The 24,297-nt window shown below is 44.8% G+C and overlaps 1 protein-coding gene and 1 long non-coding RNA gene across 4 annotated transcripts in view; both read right to left on the bottom strand.

The window, feature by feature from the left end:
- The window catches only part of URB2 (URB2 ribosome biogenesis homolog), a 103,083-nt gene that overhangs the window by 57,430 nt on the left and 21,356 nt on the right, over positions 1-24,297 (bottom strand). Inside the window, exon 10 of one of the 2 annotated variants that reach the window (XM_014263695.2) lies at positions 12,110-12,454. The exons of the other annotated variant lie outside the window; for it this stretch is intronic. Within the exon in view, the coding sequence (XP_014119170.2) occupies positions 12,266-12,454 (189 nt within the window). The 3' untranslated portion in view covers positions 12,110-12,265. Of the gene's footprint in view, positions 1-12,109; positions 12,455-24,297 lie in introns of those variants that run through there. 2 annotated transcript variants of the gene reach the window in all.
- On the bottom strand, positions 73-3,032 carry LOC106629154 (uncharacterized). 2 transcript variants are annotated; one of them, XR_001332314.2, is made up of 3 exons: positions 2,931-3,032; positions 1,362-1,475; positions 73-244 (listed from the first exon to the last, which is right to left on the bottom strand). It is a non-coding gene; the product is annotated as an uncharacterized LOC106629154 (long non-coding RNA). The 2 variants fall into 2 exon arrangements; XR_001332313.2 differs by lacking the exon at positions 73-244 and adding an exon at positions 1,063-1,169.

Raw genomic sequence — 24,297 nt, forward strand, 5'->3', positions numbered from 1 at the left:
TCATTTTATATTTATGATACAAAATTATTCATCTACTAGAGTTTCAAAGTATTTTACAGCTGCACGCTAATAAAGCATCTCATTTGCTATGAAATGCAGCCATCTTGTCACTGGAGCACAGCAGCTGACAGGACTGTCTAGGGCACAGGAGAAAAAGCTGCCCTCGAGGGAATTTGAGAGAGCTCAGCATTGCTGATCTTCCTTTTAAAGTCCAGGATGGGCCAAAGTATTTACAGGAGCTGGGCTTAGGGAGACAAGACAAGTGGAAAAAATAACACGGTTGAATAGAGAAGTTTTAGACAAGTCCTTGTTGAAATTTGACTGGTCCAGTGCAGATATATAAACACATAATAAATCATGCAAAGCAGATTTTATAGTCCTTCCTCTCATTCATGTCATAGCAGAAACTAGCAACTGTCAGGAGCAAACCACCTGGGATCCTCTCCTTGCTGGGTCTCATCCCTTCCCCAAAAGTGGAGAGGGAGACTCCATTTCTCCTTCTTTCCATGCCTGGCAGCCTTTCCCCAGCAGAGGAAAAGAGAGGTAAAGTTAACCCTTTTGTTTACTGGGGACTGTCATTTTTCACTAGTCCATAGGTATATCCACCCATTCCATAGAATGGAATTGATATGAACAATCAATTCAAACAGTAAACACTGGTAATACTCTTCAGAATAAAAGTGCAGAATGCAACACCTCTGCCACCAAACTAAATAATCCTGTATGCATAAATATTCTTGAAATACAGAATTTGTATCAGAGGCAGCAGAAGCTGTGATATGCGATGTGCTTTGTTGCAGTCTGATGTAGATTAAAAGTCAAATAATGCACCCTCAGAGATATACGGGCCCAAATCCAATTTTCCTCTCCAATAGAAGTACAATAAATAAAATAGGCGTCCAAAACCGTCCACATAACTCCAAGCAATGCCATGCACTTGGTTTTTTATGTGTTTAGGAATATATATGTGCACAGGGATGTATACACACACAAATATGAATTTGTTTATTCAGGGATGGAGTTTGCTTTTGGTCTCTCTATGAAGATCGAGTGTTTCTGAAGTAACCATTAGAAATCAAGTGAGAAGGGAAAGGGGGAAAAAACCCTTTAATTTTCATTTGGAAAAAGTTCTTCCTTATTGATAGGGTTTCTGTTTGCTAGAAAACTTCCTAGGAAAAAAAAATTGGAAGAAAACGTTAGCTGCAGCTTACTAATGCAAATGCAAGCGTAATTTGGTGGAAACATTTAAATTAACAGATGTCAAGGACTGTTGATTCAGAGCATGATAACAGCCAACTTGGGCCACTTGAGGGTTTTCAGCCAAGGTATTTTACACAAGTCTTTCCAGCTGTGTATAGTACCTCAGACAGCATTTCCATCTTGAGCAAGTCCTCAGAGGTCCCTAGGACAGCAGCTCAGGCACCAAGTGTTAGCATTGTTTCACAAGGCAGGGAAAGCAGACTCTTGTTTGGTCACTGCAATATAAGAAAGATGCTAAGCCATTAGAGAGTGTCCAAAGAAGGGCAGCAAAGATGGTGAAGGGCCTTGAGGAGCAGCCATAGGAGGAGAGGGGAGGGTACTCGGTGTGTTCAGTCCTGAGAAGAGGAGACTGAAGGGAAACCTCATTGCAGTTACAGCTCCTTTGTGAGGGGAGAAAGAAGGGAAGACATTGATCTCTTCTCTGTGGTGACCAGTGACAGGACATGAGGGAATGGTCTAAAGTTGTGTCAGAGGAGCTTTAGGTTGGATATTAGGAAAAGGTTCCTAAAGCTTCCACCCCAAAGGGTGCTTGGAACAGGCTCCCCAGGGAAGTGGTCACAGTATCAACCTGACAGGGTTCCAGAGGCATTTGGACAACACTCTCAGGCACATGTTGTGATTCTTGTGGTGTCCTGTGCTGGGCCAGGAGTTAAACTTGATGATCTTTGGGGATCCCTTCCAACAGGATTTTCTGTGACTCTGTCTTGCCTCGAGAAAACCTCTCAGTTGGACCCTGTAAATGCTGGGGTCAGCAGCCTGCTCTTCCAAAACCCTCCTCCTCCAGTCGAAGCATTGCCATGGGCTTGCTGCCCCTCTCAAACCTGAAACTGCTCCCAATTTTATGGTATTCCTTCTATCTTTAAACACATATTCAACACACACTTTTGAAAACCTGTGTTTTTGAAAACCCTACAGCTCTGTGTACAGTGGAGTATCAACCATGCAAGTGCTGTGTAAATGCTTGTTGAGTACAGTGGAGTATTTGGTGTAAAAATATTTGAGTCCAAAGGTGAGTTAGAAATACAGCAGATGAGCAATCCAGGGGAAGAGGCTAATTCAGCAGAGTTTATTTTTTCAGAGGGACTGGGCAAGCAGTAGAGGGGGATGCTGCATCTGAGCTTCCAGCAAGGTTATCTGTTTAGTAGTGCCTTATTGCCTCAGCAAATTTCCATTGGCTACTCAGGCCTCAAAACTCCACATAGTTTACAATGCACTCAGGAAAAATAGCAACTTTGGTCACAATTAACATGACCAGTAAAACTCATATGGATGGGAAAAAGCAATGACTGGTCTATCCCATGTTTTAGTCCCAGTTCTAAAACCTCTGCTAAATAACAGCAGGTTATTTAATTCACTGAGTGCTTTCCAGCTCAGTGCTCAGAAACTTGTAACCTCTGTGCCTCTATTTGTCATGACACACACATAGTCAGGTTTTTCTTTAAGGTGGGTCTTTCAATTCAAACAAGAAAATCTTTTAAAAGCAACCCACTGCCACTCTATTATAAAAATGTTCTCTGCTAGTGAATCTAAGCCAAGGACTCTGGGGACAGCGAGCACCTTAATGTTCTAGGAAAGTCATTTAACATCTGTCTCTTTCTATTTAAACCATGCTGATCACCCCACGGACCTAATTTTCCCAGACATAAAATAAGCCAACAGCATCTACTTACCTGTTTTGTGCATAGAGATGTCTGTAGCAGAGGACTTGAAGAGTGAAGTAATTAATGAGGAAGACCTTTTTGCCTGCCACAGACTCTGCCATCTGTGTGAGGACCTAGTGTGAAGATCAAGCTGAGCAGCTGAGATACCTGATAGAGTTATTTATACAGAAAACTGAGTCAGCTGCAGACAGAAGGCTGCTGTTGGAAGGCACCACGGGTCAGTGGGACCTCTGCTGTGCTGTGTGGGACAAAAAGGTGAGGTGGGTGAGATGAAGTGGTGGAAACAGACCCTCTCTCTGCAGCACTGAGGTTTGGGAGAAGACCTCATGCAGGGTAGGACATGCAATGGGGAGGCAGAAGTTTGTGTTGAGAGATGTCACTCTTCTCTTTCAGTACTATTAAAGCATAGATCAACATTAACATGTCTCCATGACAGACCCCCTGGTAAAACTGCAATGCAAGCACCATAATCCAACCCCTAAAGATCTATCTACCCATGGCTGCTCTCAGCTGATCCTCTTGCAGGACAGGGGAGTCTCTCTCCTGTCTCACAGGGTGAGGGCAGGGAGCAGATTAGTGCTGTTCCCCTGATAATCACAGAGACAGCTAAAGACTGTCTTCCAGCCACAACTCAGACAAAATCAAGAGGCCACACTTCACTGTCTAATTGCCTTTTTAATCCATGGTGCTTTACCATCAAGAAATACAGGAATACAACTCTAGAAAGGACAGCTCTAACATATCCAAACAGTACACCAATCCCTTTGTTTTACCCTCCCCTTGTTCAAGGTGTCAACCTCTATTTTAGAGCACAGAACCTTACTCACCCTCATCCTCCACTGGCTAGAGTTGCTCCTGAGCCTGGTCTGCATAGCCACCGACACAGGTGACAGCCCGCATCTCTGCTGGGATCAGTGAAATCTGCCCCCCAAGGACACGACAAGGCAGCTTGGCCAACTTTTCCCTTCAGAGCCACCTAGTGCCATCCACCGAGCTTTTATAAACCCTTTGGAGGATGAAGAAGGCTCTGTAGGATGGGCTGGGATCACCAGTGGGTTTAGCACGGGACTGGTCACAGGCAGGGCCAGATGGCACCGCAGGGCTCATCACAAGCACATCCCTGCACAGGCTTTCTGGTTATCCAACAAATAATAACCATGTCCCTTTAGGATCTGCATAGTATGTGCCAGCCCAATTACAACACATGGAGTAGGAGGGGATGGTGCCATAAAACAGAAGCTAATAATGAAAATTAGCCCTGAGGGAGGCAGGGAGGGGGAGACAACTTCCTTTTCTTTCTTCTCCTTTCCCTATGTTTAGCTTCTTTCACTTTTTCTCCCTCAGCTTCTTTTATGTTTTTTGCAATCCCTGCAAAATGTATTCAGTGGTGCTTGTTCTTGATGGAAGCAGGCTTCTCCTTCTGCCAGGCAGGGGCAGAAATGCTTGAGGGCAGAAGCATTGCCCCTTTCAAGCTGGTCACCCATGAAGGCAGCTCCAGATGACCCACAAGCAGTGACACAGCCACATCTTGGAGCATAATGCTCTTGTAAGGCTGCTTATGGTAAGAGAAACTTAGCATTCGCTATGAATAATCACAGATTTTATTTATAGTGACAAAATGAGAGGGCCTTTTATGCAATATTGACTCAGGTTACCCAGGTCAATAGCAGCCAAGTCATAGTGACTCATACTGTGGAATTAAATATTTTAAACATAGCACAGTTATAGTCTGAGCCTGACTTGCCTTCAGTAACTGCCTTGATCTCATTTTCCTCCTTCCTCCCCCAAAATAGACTAGAGAATTCAAAGTATCCCATGCGATACACCACCTGATGATCAAAGACAGGGAAAGGAGTGCTCACGCTGTCTTTTGGAAGTTTTGGCTAGTGATCTGTAGCAAACAGGGGACACATGTAGGATGCAGCTGTGGTGCCAGGGCACAATTTTTGCAGGGTCATGTTGTTGCTGATTTTACAGTAAGGTTACTTGAGGACCCAGGTAGCTGAATGATTCATGCAAGGTCATTGAGAAAACCAAACAGAGGAGTGGGGGATGGAGTTTTAAAGCTCTGAGTGCAAGGCCCCACCAGGGACTTGCCTGCAAGTTTTACAATTCAGATGACTGATGGGAAAGTAATGTTTGCTGAAGCCTTTCGACCTCTCTTTACAAGGTAATAAAGGACTCGTGCACTTGGTCCAGGAGCAGGTCCTGCTGTCCCAGTATAGCTTTAACGATAAAGTGATAAAGAATCCCCCACTGGAGGTGCAAGTTGGTACCAGGGCTACCCTAAAGCAAAGGCTGGAATAAAAGCATCAGAGAAACAGCACCACATGGGCTGGAGGAATTTCCTCACCTGGGGCCTGAGAGTTATGCTGTGAAAAGTTCAGACAAGTCATCAGAAAAGAATTTGAGTTCTGTATATTCAAAACCTGCGCACCAGTGTGTCCCCAGTCCCAGAATGATCCCCCTGGCCTCTCCCATTGCTAGGAAGAGAGAACCACTTCATGAATCTACCAGAAATTACAGGAAATCACGAATTTAATGGGGACACAATTTTTTTTTGTGATTATCAATTACCTTGTCTACAAGCTTTCATGCAATGACAAACTCCCGCATTTTTTACCTTATGGGGTTAACTTTGGCTGTCCCTGAATATACGCACCCAAACCGCAGGCCTGAAACAACTTACAAGTCAGGGCAAATTAGGAACGACCCCGCTGGATGGCACAGTGCCTCGACTGCTGCGAGGCAATTCAGACTCTGCTTGCCTCGCATGGCTTTGGGGTATTGATCAACCCCCACGCTGCCAGCGTACCAGCCGTGCTCTGGCACAGCAGGCACTGGGGCAGAAAGTTCAGTGGCTGTGTCAGCCCCGGGAGGAGATGTGCGCTCTGCAAATGGTTTTTAAATATGCCATTCAACATGGCTTCCCGAGACCATGGAGCATGGACGCTGCAGATGTTTTTCATGCTATCGTGTTCTCAGCGTGCCTTTTATTTCTCCTCCCAGTAAAACTGACCAGAAGAGAAACTACACCGAGACAAGGACTCAATTGCTCTGATTCAAGTCTTTCCCATTTGGAAGGGGCATTATTGGAACAATGGATGTAATAAAGTGATTCTTGTTTACATGACTTTTCCATTAGCAGATGAGGATTTGTGGGAGATGTAAGCTTCTCCAGACATTCAATTAGAGCTGTTTAATGAAACATTATAACCAAAGCATCAGGGTATAAGAGGGTGATTTACCACAGCTTATTGCTTAGTTAGAGGAGAACACTTTAACTAAGAGCAAGTAAGAAATCGAGTCTGCAGTCTCTCTCTGCATGTCACAGCACACGCAATCTTCTCTGACCAGAGAAGACCAGAGTCATTATTTCCCAGACCACAGTCATTATCTCCATGAGGTCCATGGCAGCCCCACTAAATCTGCTCAGAGAAGGAAAGGCTTCACTCAGCAGTCTCTAGTTACATGGCTAGGTCCTTCAAGGGCAGGAGTGTCTGTGCTGGTGAAGGCATCATTGCTATGTGTCACGTAGCATCTTTGGCTTGAGAAGTGGAACCGCTCTTACTAGAAAAATAACAAATGTTCAGCTAAAAACTGAAGTAATTTCTTCCCTCTCCAGCAGAACCACTTCTGCAGCAGGGAGGGACTATCCATTTACTCTGTTACCAAAACATTGCTTACCTCTGAAGGAGCAATTACTTCCTACAGCTGCCCTAAGACAGTCAAAGTGGTGTGAAACCAAAATTTTGTCATAAGACTTGAACAGCAACATGACACCCACCACTTGGGATCTCATTGAAGGAGTTTATTGTGCTTTGTTCTGTCCAGCCAAGCCTGTTTGGCTGCTGAGTAAAGACCAGCCCTTAGCATTTTTTGGGTCAGTGTGATACCAGGAAAATGCTCTCTCCTACAGCAATAGCAGTCATCTTACGGGCTGTGTCTGTTCTCATTGTAGGGAAAGATGTCTAAAGCAGGAGGAATTTGTAGTTCATATTGAGAAACCTATTGACAAGGCAGCATGCTGTGGAAGAGCCCAGTACAAATGGAAATGGAGGCAGAGTGGGTCAGGATGCTCTCCTAATGGTCCTAAGTATCAGGAAGCACAGACAGCTACCACATGGAAGCACCACTTGCTGCAAGTCAGTTATTGATCCTTCATATAGCTTCTTCTTGTTTAATTAAGTCTCTGGAGAGCATAACGGAGAAATATAACTTCAAAATGAAAAGTATCAATAGCTGCAGCTGAGGTTCTGAAGAGTCTTATGAATTCAGGGTGATGGAATAAACACCATGAGCTTCCCTTGCAGAAAAATTATATTCATACATAAAAAGCCACCTGGAAGTCAAATTAAGGCAACTGCTACTTCAAATGGACTTATAAAAGGGAGAAATTTTTACCTTTGGGAGAAATTTAGTTTTGCCTTTGGACATATCTTCATACATTACAAGTTCTGCTGGGAATACACTGGATACAGCATGGTTGGTCCTGCTCTCCCTGGAAGGACAAAGGTGTTCTGCCCTAGCACCAATACATGTTACAGACCCTCCAAGCAAAACTTCTGGGGCCCCTCTTTTAAGTAGCTTCCCACTACTTAAACAGTAACCCAATTCTAATAACGAACTTGCACTGCAACATCACTGCAACATCACCAGAAAAGTGTGCATTTCTATTCCAAAAGCCCTGGCTTTTCCACACCAGTAAGCCAGCAGCACTAATAGCTGCCATTAGCTAATAGCACTTGGAGCATCTTTATGGGCCAGCTGTGAGTTTGTGCACGACATCCATACGTGACATGAGGAAAGAGGTTCCCTGTATATGAAATTAAGAGGAAAAAAAAAAAAAAGTGAAGAAGAACACAAAATTTGAAGGAGAACACATACAGGAAATACAAGTGATTAGGTGACATCAACATGGCCAATGTAGTTCTCACTAATTTTGAAGGACTTGGTGACCCCACAGTTCTTACATTTGGCATTACAAAATTGGGAAACACTGCCACAGGAAAAAATGTTAAATGCACTTAAGATGCTCTCAGAGTAAATGTATGAATAGCTCGATTTGTCCTGATGGATGGATAGACATTGTCACAGTTCACTTCATCTGACAGAACTAAGACTCATATATGGTACAAATTGATTCAGAAAAGAGAAGACTGTCACATGCTATTACTGCTATGTTTGATCTTAATAACTATGTACTATAAACAGATTTTGGTGCACATCTGCTTCCAAGGGAAAAAATGAGGAGTAGTCCAGCAAGAATCAAAAGCTCTCCTGAGTATGTTCCCCTTTGCACACCCTGAGCACTTTGAAGGATGGGAAGAATCCAGTTAAATCTTGTTCTGCTTTCCCCCTTTCATCCACCTCATCATCACTGCATTTGGTATTCCTAAGGGATTTGCTAAGGCCAGGGAAAGAAGGAACTCAATCTGTACTGCGTGCATCTTCCTGATGTTAAAACCAAACACTCATACAGCTGTTAGTTCTTCTTCTCATGCCCTGTTTGGAGAAGAATTATGGGGTTTGTTTATCTTCTCATGCAAGACAAACAGGATTTTAGGGCTTTTCCTATATATACTCCAGCCACTTGTCACAGTTTCAATGCCTTGACTTACAGAATGGCTGCATCTCTGAGGAAGAGGAATTTAAATAAGGGATATCATTGAAGAGTAAATGTAAAGCCCTCAAACACTAACAAAAAAGGAAGTAAAATAGGCAGTGGTAACACGGAAGCCCAGGTAACAACCTCCATCCCCTCATCCACTGCATGTCACGGCAAAGGCTGGACAAAGGAGCAAATTCTGTAGCTGGTGACATGGCTCACTGGTGGGAGATTTTCCAGCAGCTCAGGAGAAGCATCCAGCCTGGCACAGAAAGCCCTCCCCTGTGTTCAAAGAGATGACGTTCTGTCCTTGGCCCTGCCCAGCACTTGCAAGGTGACTCTGGATGCATCATTGCCTGTCTCTTTGCCAGCAGTAGAGCAGCCTCCCATGAGGAATGGGGGGAAAAAAGACGTATTTGTTTTTATGCGATCAGTCACTGAATATATTTGCTTTTTTTCCTCTTCTTTCCTCATAAATAGCTCTTATTTCTTCTTGGGTACTTCCTGCCTCAAGAGCAGAGGAGGAGAGAAACAAGGTAAAATCTGGATGTTAGCAAAAGTCACCCTCTGTAATCAGAAAAGCCCTAAACGTCTTCCTTTTCCTTTTTTCTTCCTTTTCTCTTCTGAAGCAAACAATCAAATGCCATCCACTGGGGAATGTGATTCATAATAAAATCTCTCTGTCCAATCAGCATGCCCAAAAAGATTTTTGTCTTCTTATAATTACAAGGAGCACAGAGGTTTCAGCAGTGCTCCTTCCCAGTGTACCAAGTGAGCCAAGTGAGACAGCCCTCGGAGTCCCACAGCCCCTTATCTGATGGGCAGCCTCATTCCCTGCTCATAAAGCAGAAGTTTAAACTGGTTTCACTGCTGTCAAGGGCAACTGGTCTGATGCCAGAATATCACACTTCTTCCCACTTCCTACTCCTCTCCTCATCCCAACACTTGTGGGCATAGGCACAGGTCCACTTGGACACACTTAATCCGCTTTCCTTACCTGTGTGGCGCATCACTGGTGGATTTTGACATCTATAGAAGCAGAGACAGTCAGCTGGGTATCTTTACCAAGAAAAACACTTAGCTGCAGCACGGCAAGCTAGGAGGTGAGGGAACTGGAAGGACATCATGAAGAAAGCATCATCAAATGAAAATATGGAGTGGATAAGTAAAGAAGAAAGAGCCTTTAACAAAAATGCACAACAAATAGAGGAATGTGAAAGATTGTTTCTATGGCAATGTAAGTAAGGCTGCGAAACTGCCGCCTGCAAGCAAATGTATTTTAAATGAAACATGAGGTAACTGAGGTAACAGAGCCTGTGTCATTAATGGCAAAGCAATTTAGCATCACCAAGTCTTCAGCGTCCTCCACCCCTTTGCCACAGGGTGCAATGTGACAGCCCAGATTTTAGCACTGGGGACATTGTCCAGGCAGCCACGGCCAGGGAGCACCACTGGGGTCACAGGTCTGCTAGGGCAGGCAAGAGAAATGAGTCTACTCCCACGTGGATCAGGCTCCTGTCTTGATCCAGCCATGCTGACTTGAATAATCCCTTCCTGCACAGTTTTTGGCAATCTTAAAAATTGAGCATTTTAGACTGCTGTTGAATGCCTGGTTGAATGAATTCTGTAATGGGATTTACTCCTCTCTTTCTCTCTCTGGCTGTTGCTTTCTCAGCCAAACCACTGCCTGTAGCTGGCCTCTGGGGCCAGGGAGCCTTTCTGGAAAGGAGTGGCAGGACAGGGCAGACAGGGGCAGGTACCCCATAAAAACAGGAGCTGCCTCTCCTCTTGTGACCCCAGTGCCAACAGCCCACCCTGTTGAGCTCTCCCCTTTGCTTGCCTTACAAGGTGACAAGAGATTGTTAAGATCTTGAAGCTTGGAGATCTTGAAGATCATAATACTCTTATTCTGTATGTGGTAGATTAGAATTAATTTTCAGGTCAAATAGACTGAAGTAAAAGCTTAAAATAAAGGGGAAATGAACTCCAGTACAACTACTTGGCTGTATGAGCCTGTTCCTAACCTGCTGCAAGGAAGGTAAGATTATTAAAAAATTAAATCAGTCTTAGTTCCACATGACCTTTCTTTGAGACCCTTGCTGTTCTTTTCTGGAGACATAAAAGACCCTCCTTTCCAAACCAGGACTGAAATGAGATGCCATGGGAGGCAGGTAGCCAGCTGCCAGCAGCCCCAGCCGCCCCAGACTGGGAGACCAGCCCCTGTCACTCACCCCCAGCAAGCTGTCTGTGCTATACCAGCATCAGAAGCAACAGGCCAAAGATGACAGGTACACTTGTCTAAATTAAATGTTGCCAAGTGGTTCTCAAGGAAAGGGCTCGCAGCAAAGTGTAAGATGTAAATTGAAGTGCAGAGAGTGCTTTAACAGATGTTCTTATCAGTTGTGCTGCTAGACACCCTCTTTCAGCTACGTGACTTTTCGATTCCCTAAACTCTATTATGCCCTATTTATTTCCATTTTCTGAATAGTAAAAGCTGTAACCTAGCACCTCAGGCACTGGTCTGAGGCTTTGGAGAGTTCGGTCTGGCTTGATGCTGTGCACACAGCATGTCAATGCCTTTACTGAAAGATCAGGGATAATACGTCTGTGCTGCAACTAAATCCAGGTTATAAGAGCCTCATATGAGTGCCCATTGAGTGCTGAGGGCTTATGCTGCTGCACATATTGTTTTTGGATTAAACTCAACCTTTTTTTCTTTTAACATAAGACAGCTTATTTACTCTTAGTGCTCTTATTTGTGCTATGCCAATGCCATTTATCAAAATGCAGTTGGTGTCAGCTATATTTCTCTGCTGTCTACCTGTGCAAAACAGCAGTGAATGAGGCCCTTTCCTTTTAATTATCTGCCTTTTTTCCCAAAAAACCATCTGTATCTGGATGTAGTTTCCACTATATTAATCAAGGGGTACAGAGCCTTCCCACTCTCTCCAAGATGTTGCACAGACACCATAGTTCTTCTGTCCATTTTCTGCTCGTTAGGGGAGAGGGCCCATGACTCTAAATTGAGTTTGCAAGCAAGGAAGGAAGCCACGCTGGTGCCTGAAGCATTCTCAGATGAGGTGATACCTACTTTTGCTTCTCAGCAGTCTGGACTCCACCTGTATTCTTCCCTTCCACCTTAAAAGGCAAAGCTACCCTCAGCCTGCTGGTAGGATGGGCTGAAAGACACCTTTCCTGTTAACATCAGACACCCTCAGTTCTCTCTTCCCTTCTCCCCTTTGAGTTCAGGGTTTGTTTTGGTAGCTGGGATTTTCTGTTTGAAAACAGTCCTTGCGGAAGCAGCCTGCTTGACAGCCCTGCTGGCTAAAATCTGCTGTTTATCCACAGAATGGAATGTCGTGTGCCACAGCAGCTTTCTTATTCTCATCACCTACATGCCACAGGTCTGCTCTGCTGAAACCCCTCTAGGGGCGAACACACGCTTCTGTCTCTAAGCTACATTCAATCCCTGATCTCTTTGCAGAAACGAACAAGGGAGAGATTTGGCATGACTGATGGGAACCAAATGAATAATTCATGGAAGATCATTTATTTTGATGAATTTTATCCTCTTTTTCTGTTTGCAAATTGTCTGCAAGTAGCTCATGAACATCTCAAACGTATATGGGATTTGAAATTAACTGCTGGATACTTTCCGCAAATAACTCCTAGCCTGTAGATTGCTCATGAACCATGCAAGAGAAGCATTTGAAATTTCAAATTCTAGCCACATCAATTAGCTTTGATTGCTTTCGTGAGCCAGAAGCTCATCTACAGTGCTGGTGAAAATGCAGAGGAACTCCGTGGACCGCACTGAGACATGACTGCAGGTTGACATTGGTGTTATCAGTCTCGGAGTCTGTCCAGAAAATGTTTCTGTTCTCTGAGCAGGAAAGCAGCATTTGAAATCAAGTGTTCTCAGTGACTGGGAGAGGAGAAAGTAAAACAAAATAATTTTATGTTTGCATTTATTTTCCATGAAACACAGAATGCTTTGTTCTAGTAACATTCCCTGACAAGTAAATATCCACGTCTTTAACGTGCCTGGCTATCAGTGATGAAACCTGTCATTTCTTACCTGTTTACCTGATGCATTTCCCATCAGTTACTATGACATTTCCACTTCTAGAAACCCATTCAATTAGTTTGCTAAAGCAAATGCAGGACTAGATTCACCATCAAAATGTCACAGCTCCATTCCAGTAGCACTGCACTGAAGTCAGGGGTGTAGAACTGGCAGGTTACAACAGAAGATTCCACTGGGAGAAATAACTTTTATTTTCATATTTATTAATAGTCTTGCAGCAAAGCAGAGCAAGAGAGCTTTGGTTGATGGGATGCTATTTTGGGAATTCTCAAACCTCTCATTCAACTGGATAAATCTTGCTATATGCCCATTTAGTGAATGCTTCTGTGATATTCATCTGAGCCTGGCGGTACTTGTGCCAAATTCCTGCTTTCTAGGGAGCACCATGTCTATTTTACACAATGTCATAAATGCCCAAGCAGCTGGCAGAGCCTGTCAGCCCCTGTCACGCTATTTGTGTGGAGTACATCTGAACAAACACCCCGGCAGTGAAAGGCCAAGTCACCAGCTCCCAGACTCACGGTTGTCAGCCAAGAGAACAGATATGAGTTTGTCTTAACTAACAGCTGAAAATCTGACTGCAAATCCTCTCTGATCAAGTTCTCTCGCTTCAGCAAGACCCCAGATACTCAAAAGTCAAGACACGCTACTGCGGACATCAAGACACAACCAATCCGACCTCTGAGCGACAGCTGGATATTGGTTTTCTCCAAATTGCTCCGGCTGCCAGCAACATGCTGCACAGAGAGGGGAGCAGGCAACTCTTCATCAATGGGAATTAGCAGCTGATGCTGCTCTCTCTTTACCTTTCTACATCCCTGTGCCCCTGAAATTCCTGATACCAGACCTGCTGCCAGCCCCCAAGTACTTTTTCCTTTTGCCACAGCTGTGCTTTGCCAGGCCTGCTGCATCATACTTGTTTTCTCACTCTGGTCCTATTGCATCAGAAACCCTGGGATGGAGGAGGAGGCAGGATGACAAACACAAGTACCCTTTGCTGCAACACCAACAGAGGCGGAGGAAAGTGCTGTGCCAGGGTGGGGGGTGGCATTTCCTCAGGGCAGAGTATAAATTGTGTGGCACACCCAGCCCACCCTACATTTGTGCCAGCCTTTTGCTGAAATACTTGTAAGCTTGTCATTGCTGAAGTCTTTTTGGCAGCCAAGTCTTAAATATAGTCTCTAATCACAACTGCACATGTTGTACAATCAGCCTAAAAACTGATTAACTCTTGTATAAGCTTATGTTCAAGGGGCAATTCAAGATGTGGGAGCTGGCACCAGCACAGGGTCTGAGACTGTGCCTCCTTGTCATGCATACCACAAAAACAGTGTATGGTAGACTTAAAAGAGAACCAAACAATATATAATGGGAAATTAAGAGGGAGAACCGTGAAACAGCCTCCATAAATTAGGTGGACCATTGGTCTATATTAGATATACATAATATGTAATCTGATGGAATGAACTGCTGTGAAAATGCTTATTTTGCCTAGGAGTCTTCACATGTTTTATTATTCAGTAGGTTTTTTTCATGACCAGGAAGGTTTCTATTTAATTTTGAGAAAAAGACAGGAGGGAAAAATGAAGCACTCTGGCTCATATCATTTCTGTAAAAGGAAAAGGATGGTGTGGGAGAAAGGAGGCATTTGTACCTATCCAAGCCCGTCACCAAGGCACCCTGTCAGTTCAATTCAGACGCATCAGGGGAGATGCTGGTAACACAGCTAGTTAGGACAGCAGTCATACCTCATGACAGAAGCTGATCTACAGCAAGGTCTACAGCTGAAGCCCAGCAAAATAATTCCCCTCCAGAACTGAACTCCAGAGAAGTCTTCACCTTTGCTTGAAAGATTTAGCACTCACCATGCTGGGAGGCACGGAGTTTGACTTGATGGCCCTTTGATCTCTCCTGGTTCTTTAATTGCACCCTATGTGTTTCTGAGCAACTGGGCATTATTTTCCATGCAATCCTCCCTACAAAAATAACCCCTTTATTGGTCCATAGTTCCCACTGGTCATATTTCATATCCCAAGTCCCCAGTGCTTCTCACTGCCTCTTGGTGCACTGAAAGTGAACTGTAAGACAGCTAGTGTTTGAACAGCTGCCAGGAAGAGCTCCTACTCGAAGGGCTTGCTTTCCCAGGCAGTGGGTGCTTCATCTTTAAAATCAATCTGATGCATTGGCAGAAGCCCAGAGAGTGTTAGTCCATCTGCTGCCTAACTCTCCCGGTTTGTTTGCAGAGGCTTGCTGTCAGCTGTTCAAATCTCTCTTTTTCCCCTCCAAGGAATTTCCTTTTTTTTCCCCCCAAGCCTCCACCAGGATCCCATTAATCCCCACTTTACTTTCACTCTTTTAATCAGCTTCCTGAAAGCCACGGAAAGAAGCTTAGGAGCACACAGAGCAATTAACACTATGTCTTACTCAGCTGGCATGGTGAGAGCTCTACAATGGGGTAGGTGAGGTAGAAGATGCTCCAGTTTCCAAGTCAGAGTTTTGCATGGTCAACCCCCAAGCCAAACACCATTTCCCTGTGGAGCTAGAGAACAGGATCCTACATCCCACGCTTTCCTCCCACCTACTGCAGAAAACAGTAGACTTCAAATCACTCCTGGTAAGAAACCAGAAGACTCTCACCTGCTGCCTGGTGGTGGTCTCAGACAAACTCCCACCACTTGGGTACTTGTGTCAGACAGTCAGCTACCGCAGTGAGTAAGGGCTTCTGGGGCTGTGGGGATGAGAACACTGCTGACTGATACAGCAACGTGTTCTGTGGCTGCTAGCCACCAGTCTGAGGGAATATGCTTTTCACAACCCAGGGGTGCCTGGAGTCCCTGGGGAGGGACTTTCCAAGCTGTATGTGACAGGGTTAACTGCCTGCTAAAGCAGAGCCAAGCCTGATCCAACAAAGTCTGGGGTGGCATCCATCACTTAACACCTGGCTGAACTCAGGTGTCTGCTAGAGGGACAAGTCTCTGCACCACACTTGACATTCTGCCTCCACCCACACCACCCTTCACCACCTTCTGAAGGGTTCATCTAGGGAGGAGACCATATCCCAGGCAGGTTAGACTTAGGACTCTTCAAGCTCTTGAGTAGAGCCCAAGTAGCTGCAGGAGCAGGATGCACCCTGTCTTACTCCTGAATGACCCCTGGCCATAGTTCTCTGGGAAGAGCTGTAGCCAACCCCTTCTCCTCTTCTCAGTGCAGAGCAGAAGTGAACACCAGCACGGACAGGCACTGATCTCAGCCCCACAGGGCAGCCACTGCAGGATGGCATTGTTTTCCCTTCAGGGCATCCCAAGGCTGCTGAACACCTTCCCTGGACAGGAGGAGAGATGGGGTAGGCTTTACCAGCATCCAGTTTCTCTCTCTCCCCGCCTCTTGCCTGTGGCCACGCTCTGTGACACAGGGCTTCAGTCCAGACTGCAGTGCTCCTGCTACCCCAGCCCCCAACAAAGGCGGCCATTCAGCCCCGGCCGCGCAGGGGTTTGATGCTACACATGAACATCTACCATTGTTGCCAGCACCGCAGCCCAGAGAAATTAAATGCAAATTGTCTTTGTTCCCCAGCACAGATCACCATTTTGGCCCTAGGAGCCAAACAAACACCCTCTGTACTCCCCATTTTTCCCCTGCACATCACCTGCTTGTCAGCTAATAAAGGATTTAGCCTTGGGCACAGCCTGTTCACGTGCAGCAGCATACAGATAATCTTCTAGGGCTGTAGCTGTGCATGTTTCTGGTACTCTGGGATGCATCTCAAAATAAAAACATCAAAGATCAGTCAGGAGGTCAACAAACAGCACAACTAAAAGGCAGCAGATTTCCTGCTTCTAAGGGAAGGGCATCACTGCTTTGAAGACTGTCCATCCACAGCTCCTCCACAGGGGGGGCAACACTAATACCATGCCTCCAAACCTTGATGCAAGAAATACTACTTCTCCTGCCATTGTTCCTTTATCCAGAAATAAGAGGATAAAACTGAACCAATGAACTCGAGCTTGAGATCAAACAAAAATTTCCCATTACAATAATCTTTAAATGTAGGAAATAACTTCCTGAGGATACTGAGAAAGCCCTAGTTTTGGAGTGGTTAATCCTGTGACAGAAGACAAACAGCATGCAAAAACTTCCGTCTATTGACGGAACAGGTGACACGCCACGTAATTTAAAGAGCTTGGCCTGCCAAGACACTTCTGATGTAACAGAGACTTCCATCTGTGAGACCCCTTGAATTTCTGGATTCCCACTATAAACAACTGGACTTCTGGCAAACACTCTGAACCTCTGCCTACTGCAGCTCTGTCTCCTTGCTACTGGATGTCAGCTACCACCGAGACAGTTCAGTCTCACAGGAACAACGATGTGCCCTCCACTCACAGTTCAGATACTTGATTAGTTGCTACAGCTCAGGAAGACGCTGCTTATCAGCCAAGCTGCAGCGGCAGACTGCACGCACACTTAGCAAATCACTATACAAAAGTGAGATAAAAATGTATTTGCTTAAATCTTTTTCATTGTGGCTTATGAAAACATGCTTTACCTCAGGTTTGGTCGCAGCGCACTCGCCTGCCTGAGCCTCCAGCTCATAGCAGGTTGTGGCTTTTAGATCCATAAATCCCAAATTCAAGCCTAGATGATGAGGATGCCTAAGGCCATGATGCTCTAACAGGGCCCAAGATCTGCACAGAGCTGACAGCAAGACAAAGGTTTGGATTTTGTATCAGGCTTATCTCCATGGCATCTGATCAGCTCTATCTACTCCCTGCTATCACTTACCTCTGCGAAACAACATTCAGGTCGCCAGCTTTACAGTTTGAGAGCAACAAGGGAGACAAATCTCTAGAACAGATGAAACTCCAAACAGCTGACGCATAAAATGAGAAGCTTAATTTAAAATAGCCAAGTATGGGGTTTCTCCCCACATTTAGAAATCTTCATCACCTGCACATTTGCTCACTAGCGTCTTCAAATACACATAGATATTTGATCTCACAATGCATTGAGGGAAAACTCCATTTCCATGAGTCAGTTCCCGGTAGAGAGCACAGAGAGCTGGATAGTCCTCTGCCAAGAGGAAATGATTAAAGCCAGAAATCACCCAAAACCATATGGTAACAAAATGTTGGGGTTCCCCACCCTCCCCGTAAGGGCAGGACAGAGTTCTTGCAGATGTTGAGAATCTTTTCTTGGCTCACAAAATGCAGATGAGCACATCTGATCTCTCTTTGCTGTGAAAATACCCAACCCAACACAGGAGGAGCTAAAGGATGAGCACAGTAGCATGGCTTAATGCAGATGGCCCATCATCAGACTGGCAAATGGTAGGGCTTATAATTTTCATACTGTTGCAGAAGAGCCCCAGAAGATGTTGTCAGCAGAACCAGGGAAAGAGATTGCATTTCGGAAGGTGCACACTGAAAACAAGAGTTAAAAAAGCTTGAAACATTTACAGCAGGTGAAGCTGCTCAGAAGTTTGCTATAGAGGCTGGCTTCACCTCAACTTGTCCTACACACCACATTCGTTTCTCAGACCAATTTAAGCTCTCAGAAGCCTGGACATAGTTCCCACATCTGCCTGGAGGAATATTTCACCCTCAGTACTGAACTGCAGCTTCACATTTATTTAACAATCACAATAACAGCTTGCATTTCTGGAACCTAAGGAATGCTGTAGTGCAGGAAAAAATTATTTCTGTAGTCACTGTGCAAAGTGCACGAAGGGGTGAAATACTGCAGATGCTGGGACGTGGCACTTAGGAAGGAGGACGAGCTGCCTGACAGGGATGACCCTGCCCAGGACTGAAGACTAACACCTGGGCAAGATGAAGGCTCATGAGCGTAGCTATCTACAAGAGCCACCTGAACCTTTGCTCAGTCAGAGGGCAGTGGAAGAAGACATTACCTTTAATAAAGGCCACAGCACAAGGAGTACACACCACATCCCAGCTTATGTGGCCACAGCTGGGTAGGGCTCCCCTCGGGTGCTAAACACCTTGAGAGGGAAAAGTGCCCCATCCTATGGGAATCCAAGGCGAGGAGAATGCAACCATCACCCATACTGGAATATATGCCACACAGTGTTCAAGAGCTGCTTTCCAAAGCTCTGGAAGTGCACCACTCCAGCTATCATCTGTCAGCTGCAAGAAATTAGTCTCACTGTGGTCTTGCTCACCTGCAGCCTACATTGGTTCCAAAAGAAAGGGAAGACAGCCCTACCATGGTAGGGCTTTTTTTGTTTTAGCTTTTTAGCCTTAACCTTTCCCATTCCATACTGAAATTCCCATCCCAGCTGTCTTTGAAAAAACAAAATAAACACATTCTTGATGTACTATGAATAGAAACACCAGAGCAGACCTTGCTTTGAACTGAGTCACACTGGCAATTTCTTCCAGGGAGCTTTTGACTTTAACATTTCCTACTAGCTTTGAAACAAAATCCTGAAGCAGACCTGCATCTGAACTTGTGAATGTTTCCTTTTAAAATCATCCGAAAAGGATGGACTCCTAAGCTGTCTGGTTCCTAGACAAGGGGGAGTGTTATCACTGAACCTTGAAGTAATGAAGCCTTAGTGGCTTATCTAATTCACTGAACAAGGCTTAAAGCTCAGTTCTAGCAACAGAGGAGAAACTGCATTACAGGCCCTGCAACCATAAACTTTATTTTGCTCTGGTCCAGTTTCACTCCCTTATTTCTCTTTTGCTGCAGAACAACTCTCAAGTTGCTCTAAGAAAGAGAATCCATTCTTGTGTGAAAGGCAAGGATTTAAAGCCAAGGCATGTCTGTTTTGCCACCAAAGGTATAAATAACTGCAGTACATCTGGCTACCCTTTGGCCAGCTTTCAAAAAAGTGTGATGGCAGCCCCTGAGGTGCCAGGGTAACGAGAGCTAAAGGGAATACAATGACCCCAAAACCTCCACGGCAAATAGTGGCCAGGATTGAAGCTTCACTTTTGAGCTTTGGCATCTGTGGGAAAACAGCCAAGGGCTGGTTTGCCTGCTGGTGCTGTGAGTGCCTCCATCTGCAGCACACAGATACTGCTGGGCGGAGTGGGAGGTGTGACAGGGCTGAGTTCCACCCGGAGTCTGCAGGACCAGCAGTGCCCTGGGATTTCAGAGGCAACTCCTGCTGCTTGCATTGACCTACCTGCTTCTCCTTCAGGTGCTTCCTCAAGTTTCATCGGCTGTGTTGGTCCTGCCGGTGTGCCAAAGACTACTGTCCCACTCCCACTGCAGGGACAGAGTGAGCAGAAGTGTGTTGGCTTCTCTGCAACTCAGCATTTTATTTTGAGCCATCCTCTCCAGGGGTTTAGGGTAATAGATCAAGCTTGGAGCTGCAGGGTCTGAGGCAAGACCACAGCTTTGCTCCACTGATGCTTTTCCATGGGGAAAATAACCTCCAGCAGGGTGCAGAGAGATTGATACAGCCCTGCATTGCTTGGGTTAAAACAGCTGCAGCTTCTCCATCCCAGAGCTGTAGGAAGAGATTGCCAGTGGTGGAGGGGGGCACCATTCCTGTCACAACAAATAAACTCTGGTCGCTTCTCAGTGCACATGTTCATCTCACCCAGCCCCTTCACAGCCTGCCTGCAGTCCATGGAAAATTCTAGACAGCCAAAGGCAGCAAGGGGAAGAGATGAGCTCCTCTGACAGCCAGGCAGGTGGTTAGAAGGATCCTTCCATTCCCATCACCCTGTCCTGTCAGAAACACTTCTATTTTAAGTCAAGGCTTTATTCCTTCAAGATTTCAGACTAGGTTAGCTCTTCCAGTAAAAGAGGATGCTGACAAACATCTCCCTGGTCTGACAGAGTTTGAGCAAAGCTGTGGGAGTGTCAAATCCACATTAGCTGAAAGAACAGTTACAAAAAACCCCAACTTGCTCCACTTGGCCAGCCACTTTCCATCAAAATGGCACAGGCAGACTACTTGATCCTTAAATTGGAAATTAAGAGATAGAAGAATGGGGCTGATTCCCCATGTTTATTAAAATCTACATTTGAGACTCAGAGCATTTATCCTGCATGCCATCAGCAGTAACATTTTACTCCCTTATGGAGGTCAACTTACTCACAATCTGCATTGCTGGAGAGCAGCTCCTGGCTATGCTGGTTTTGGGGTTTTTTTTACAACCTACTCCACTGCATTAAAGAGCCCTTCCAATAACTGGTCTGCTGCTCTGCCGAAGTATTTGCATAGCAGAATTGAAAAGCCACCTCTTAGTCTCCTTTCTGAAAGCTACAGTTCATATACAGTGGCTGGATTCACAGTTAAAAAGAAAATTCAAAACAACACAATCAACCTAACAAACTTAACCAATAAAATATTAATAGGTATTATTATAATTAGCATTACTGGTGTTACCCTTGGTGTTATTTTTCTTGGTGTTGATACTGGTTTAATAGCACTGCTGAGAATCTCTAATTAAAGCATGGATAGAACACAACTCCTGCCCTGAAGAGCTTAATGTCAAAAATTTGGCTTCGTGGAAGATATGTTGCAACCACCCACAGGTTATTGGGTTCACTACAGCAGTAACTATATCAAGCTCAATCGACTGTGATGTGATACACAAGAGGTCTGGCAAGATGATCTAGTAGTCCCTCCTGGTCTTAAGCTTGTGAATCTAAATAAACAAGACAGGAAGAAGACAGAGGTGAAATCACTAGGCAAATGGCAGAGCACTGCAAAAAAATCACTAAATTCACAAAGCCACCGAGTCTCTGAACTTTTTCAGGAACATGTACTTTTTCAGAGAAAATCTTTTACATCCCTCCACCAACATTTGCTGTGAGAGCATGAGTAAAGCTGCATGTGTATGATAGCAACCACACATCGTGTACTTGTGTCTGCTTTAAGGGCACGAGCAACAATGCTTGAAGAATAAAGATGGAGAAGGAACACAGGATTTCATTTGCTTTAGATGACAGTTTTCAACACCTTAAACTCCCTGACACAGTCTTTCATGACCGTCCTCCACCCCTGCAGCTCACAGTCTGCAATAAAACACTGCTGGATTATATCAGTTCTCATAAAAACACCTAATATATAAGCACATGTAAAAGTCAAACATTCACATAGGCTTTCTTCACCTTGCAATTGCAAGCTATTTTCATGTTCTCCTTTCCTGCAGATCCCAGTCATCCATGACCTCCTTTTCTTCGAATTTGTGTGTGCTAGCATAAATGTTACATAGATGTGCAATGCCATGTAGGTTAGAGAAGACAGAAGCAAGAAAGCCTGCACAGCTGTCAGCTGGGAATTGCAGGGGTAGGTGGAATTACTCTAGAATCAAATTGTTCCTCTCCTTTCACAGCACAGCTTTATTTGCCTTGGTCTCCTCATCATCCCTGTTCCTTTTCATGTCTTTGCTCTTCAAGTTATTAGGAAAATTATTCATTCAATTGCTTGTAGAAGCTGCCCAAAGATAAATACGTTCAGCTTAATAAACCTAGTTAGCAGGATAGAAAAGGGGAGAATGCCTAATTAATGCATTAATTATTATAATGCCCTTTGAAGATGAAAAGTACTGGGGGCTCTAAGGGCAAGTTTCTGCCCTCTGAAGTCCCTAGGAATCATGTGCAGAATCTAATTCTGAACATTACCACTGCTACAGTGTGGCAGCAAAAGAGATGCACGTACCACAACTCCTCCTCAGCATCCCGGACCTGGATGCAGAGGTGAGCCCATTTTCCAGATACTGCCTGCATCAAGCTACACAATCAACACAGCTACACAATCTCCTCTAAAAACAGGATCAGAGGAGTGGTGCTGTTGCAGGGAAAGGGCATGTGGCTCAAAGGAGGTTTCCAGCTGGTGAAGTTTCCATGGCTCAGAAGCAAAACTATTTCCACCGCACAGGTTTCTCCTCATCCAGACAATACGGCGCAGGCTGAGATCTGAAGAACAGATTTGCCTCTTGCCGCAGTAAGCAATCTTCCTTTACAGCAAGGGAAAATAAGTTGCTTAGAAAGTCCCTTAGATGTCACTGCACAAACAAAATACAAGCTGCTAATAACAGGTTTCTTAGTCACACTTCCTTTGCATGTGGTACTGGGAGGCACATATTCCAGGCTCTCAGTATTATGGGCTTAGGTTATGAAAACTTTCATGAGCGTATTTTAAATTTCAGTCCGAAGGAATCAGGTACTAGCAGCTGACATTCGTATAGCATCTCCTGAAAACACTGAACAATCTCAACAAAGCCTAGAAAAGAGAGTAAAATGCACACTAAAACAACAGTAAGATTCACTTACATCTTGTGAGAAGATAAAAAGGGCAGAAATTATGCAGTCAGTCAACAGATTTTCTGGTCATCACTGGGGATACTTTGGATCAACTAAATAATGCTGTATCACTCATCTCTGTAGCAGTTTAAAAAAAAACAACTCTAAGTTCCCTTAGACTGCCACAGAGCATTAAAAATTCTGCAAACTTCACAAATCTCTTATGGGGAAAACTCCCAGTCTGTGTCAAAGGCCAAAGAAGGCAAGGCCTCAGCAAGCAAAGCACACGGGTGACCTGCAGCAGGCACAAGACCAAAGCCACCACAAAGCCCGGAGCTTTACTTCCAGCCATGGGTGCTCAAATGTACTCCTGAGCCTCAAGAGCAGGAACAAGCAGCAGCCACTTGCATTTGGGCAGACCAGCTGTGCTCAAGTGGCAGTGTTTTTTTGCCAGGCTAAAATCAGCATCTGTTTGTTCCAGTGTCTCTCCTCAAGCGATAAGCACGGACGGCTACTTTCCCTTCAGGGGATTATGGGCTGACAATTATTGGATGAAGAGTGATAAATCAGCCTTCCCTCCATGGGTTAATACACTCTCTGATAAAGCTGAGGCTTTGTTTGTGCAGACCACATAATTTACCAATGGCAGTATTGATCAAATTGTCTTTTATGGATTTGTCTACTTATGCCCCAACATGATTTGTTGTTTTTTTTTTTTTGTAACACGGTCTTTTACTCTTCCTTTCTTTTCCTGGGATATTAGCAAACCCCAAACCCAAGAATACTCTTCCCTGGGGTTACTGGAGGGAACTCCCACATGCTGCTCTAAAACTGGCATAAAAAACTAAACACAAATCAATCACTTCTTCCTACAATGTTGTTTCTTCTCCCACCCACAGTCTCTCACACCTGGCAGTGTGTTGGGACAGCAAGTGCCTGCTCACAGTTCACACTACTGCACACGTGGTGGCCCATTGCCCAGAAACGTTTCTAGGTTCTTGGAGCAGATCAAATAAAGCAATGGATGTTTAAGATGTACTGAAAATCAGGAACAGCCTGGTTTTCAAAGCTACTCTGCTTTTAGCTACCAGAAACTTCCTTCTGTCTTGGAAGCTGCTAATTCCTACCCAAAATTAAATCATTAATAAAGTCATCTCAGCAGAGTCTTGACAATAGACTGGACACATCCTAGACCTCCATTCCTACTCTTTTTCTTCCCTTCCTTCCTACAGCAGAAGCAGTCCATGGCCATCATCGTTAGGACAGCCATGTGTCAGCTTTCTGCACATTCCTGAGCAGCCCCAGCACAGCTCTGTGAAAGCCTGGAGAACCAATCCCTCAAGCAGAGACTGTAAAAATAAAAGCAGGGAGACATGAACCTAAGAGAAAACTGGAACAGATTAATTAACAAGGGCCCTGTCTCCAGTTTTCCTCTCCTTTTATTCTTTGTTTGC

This window comes from Pseudopodoces humilis, chromosome 3, assembly GCF_049639895.1.
Source record: "Pseudopodoces humilis isolate 2021_Gansu_Grassland_sample_001 chromosome 3, ASM4963989v1, whole genome shotgun sequence".
Classification (NCBI taxonomy): Eukaryota; Metazoa; Chordata; class Aves; order Passeriformes; family Paridae; genus Pseudopodoces; species Pseudopodoces humilis.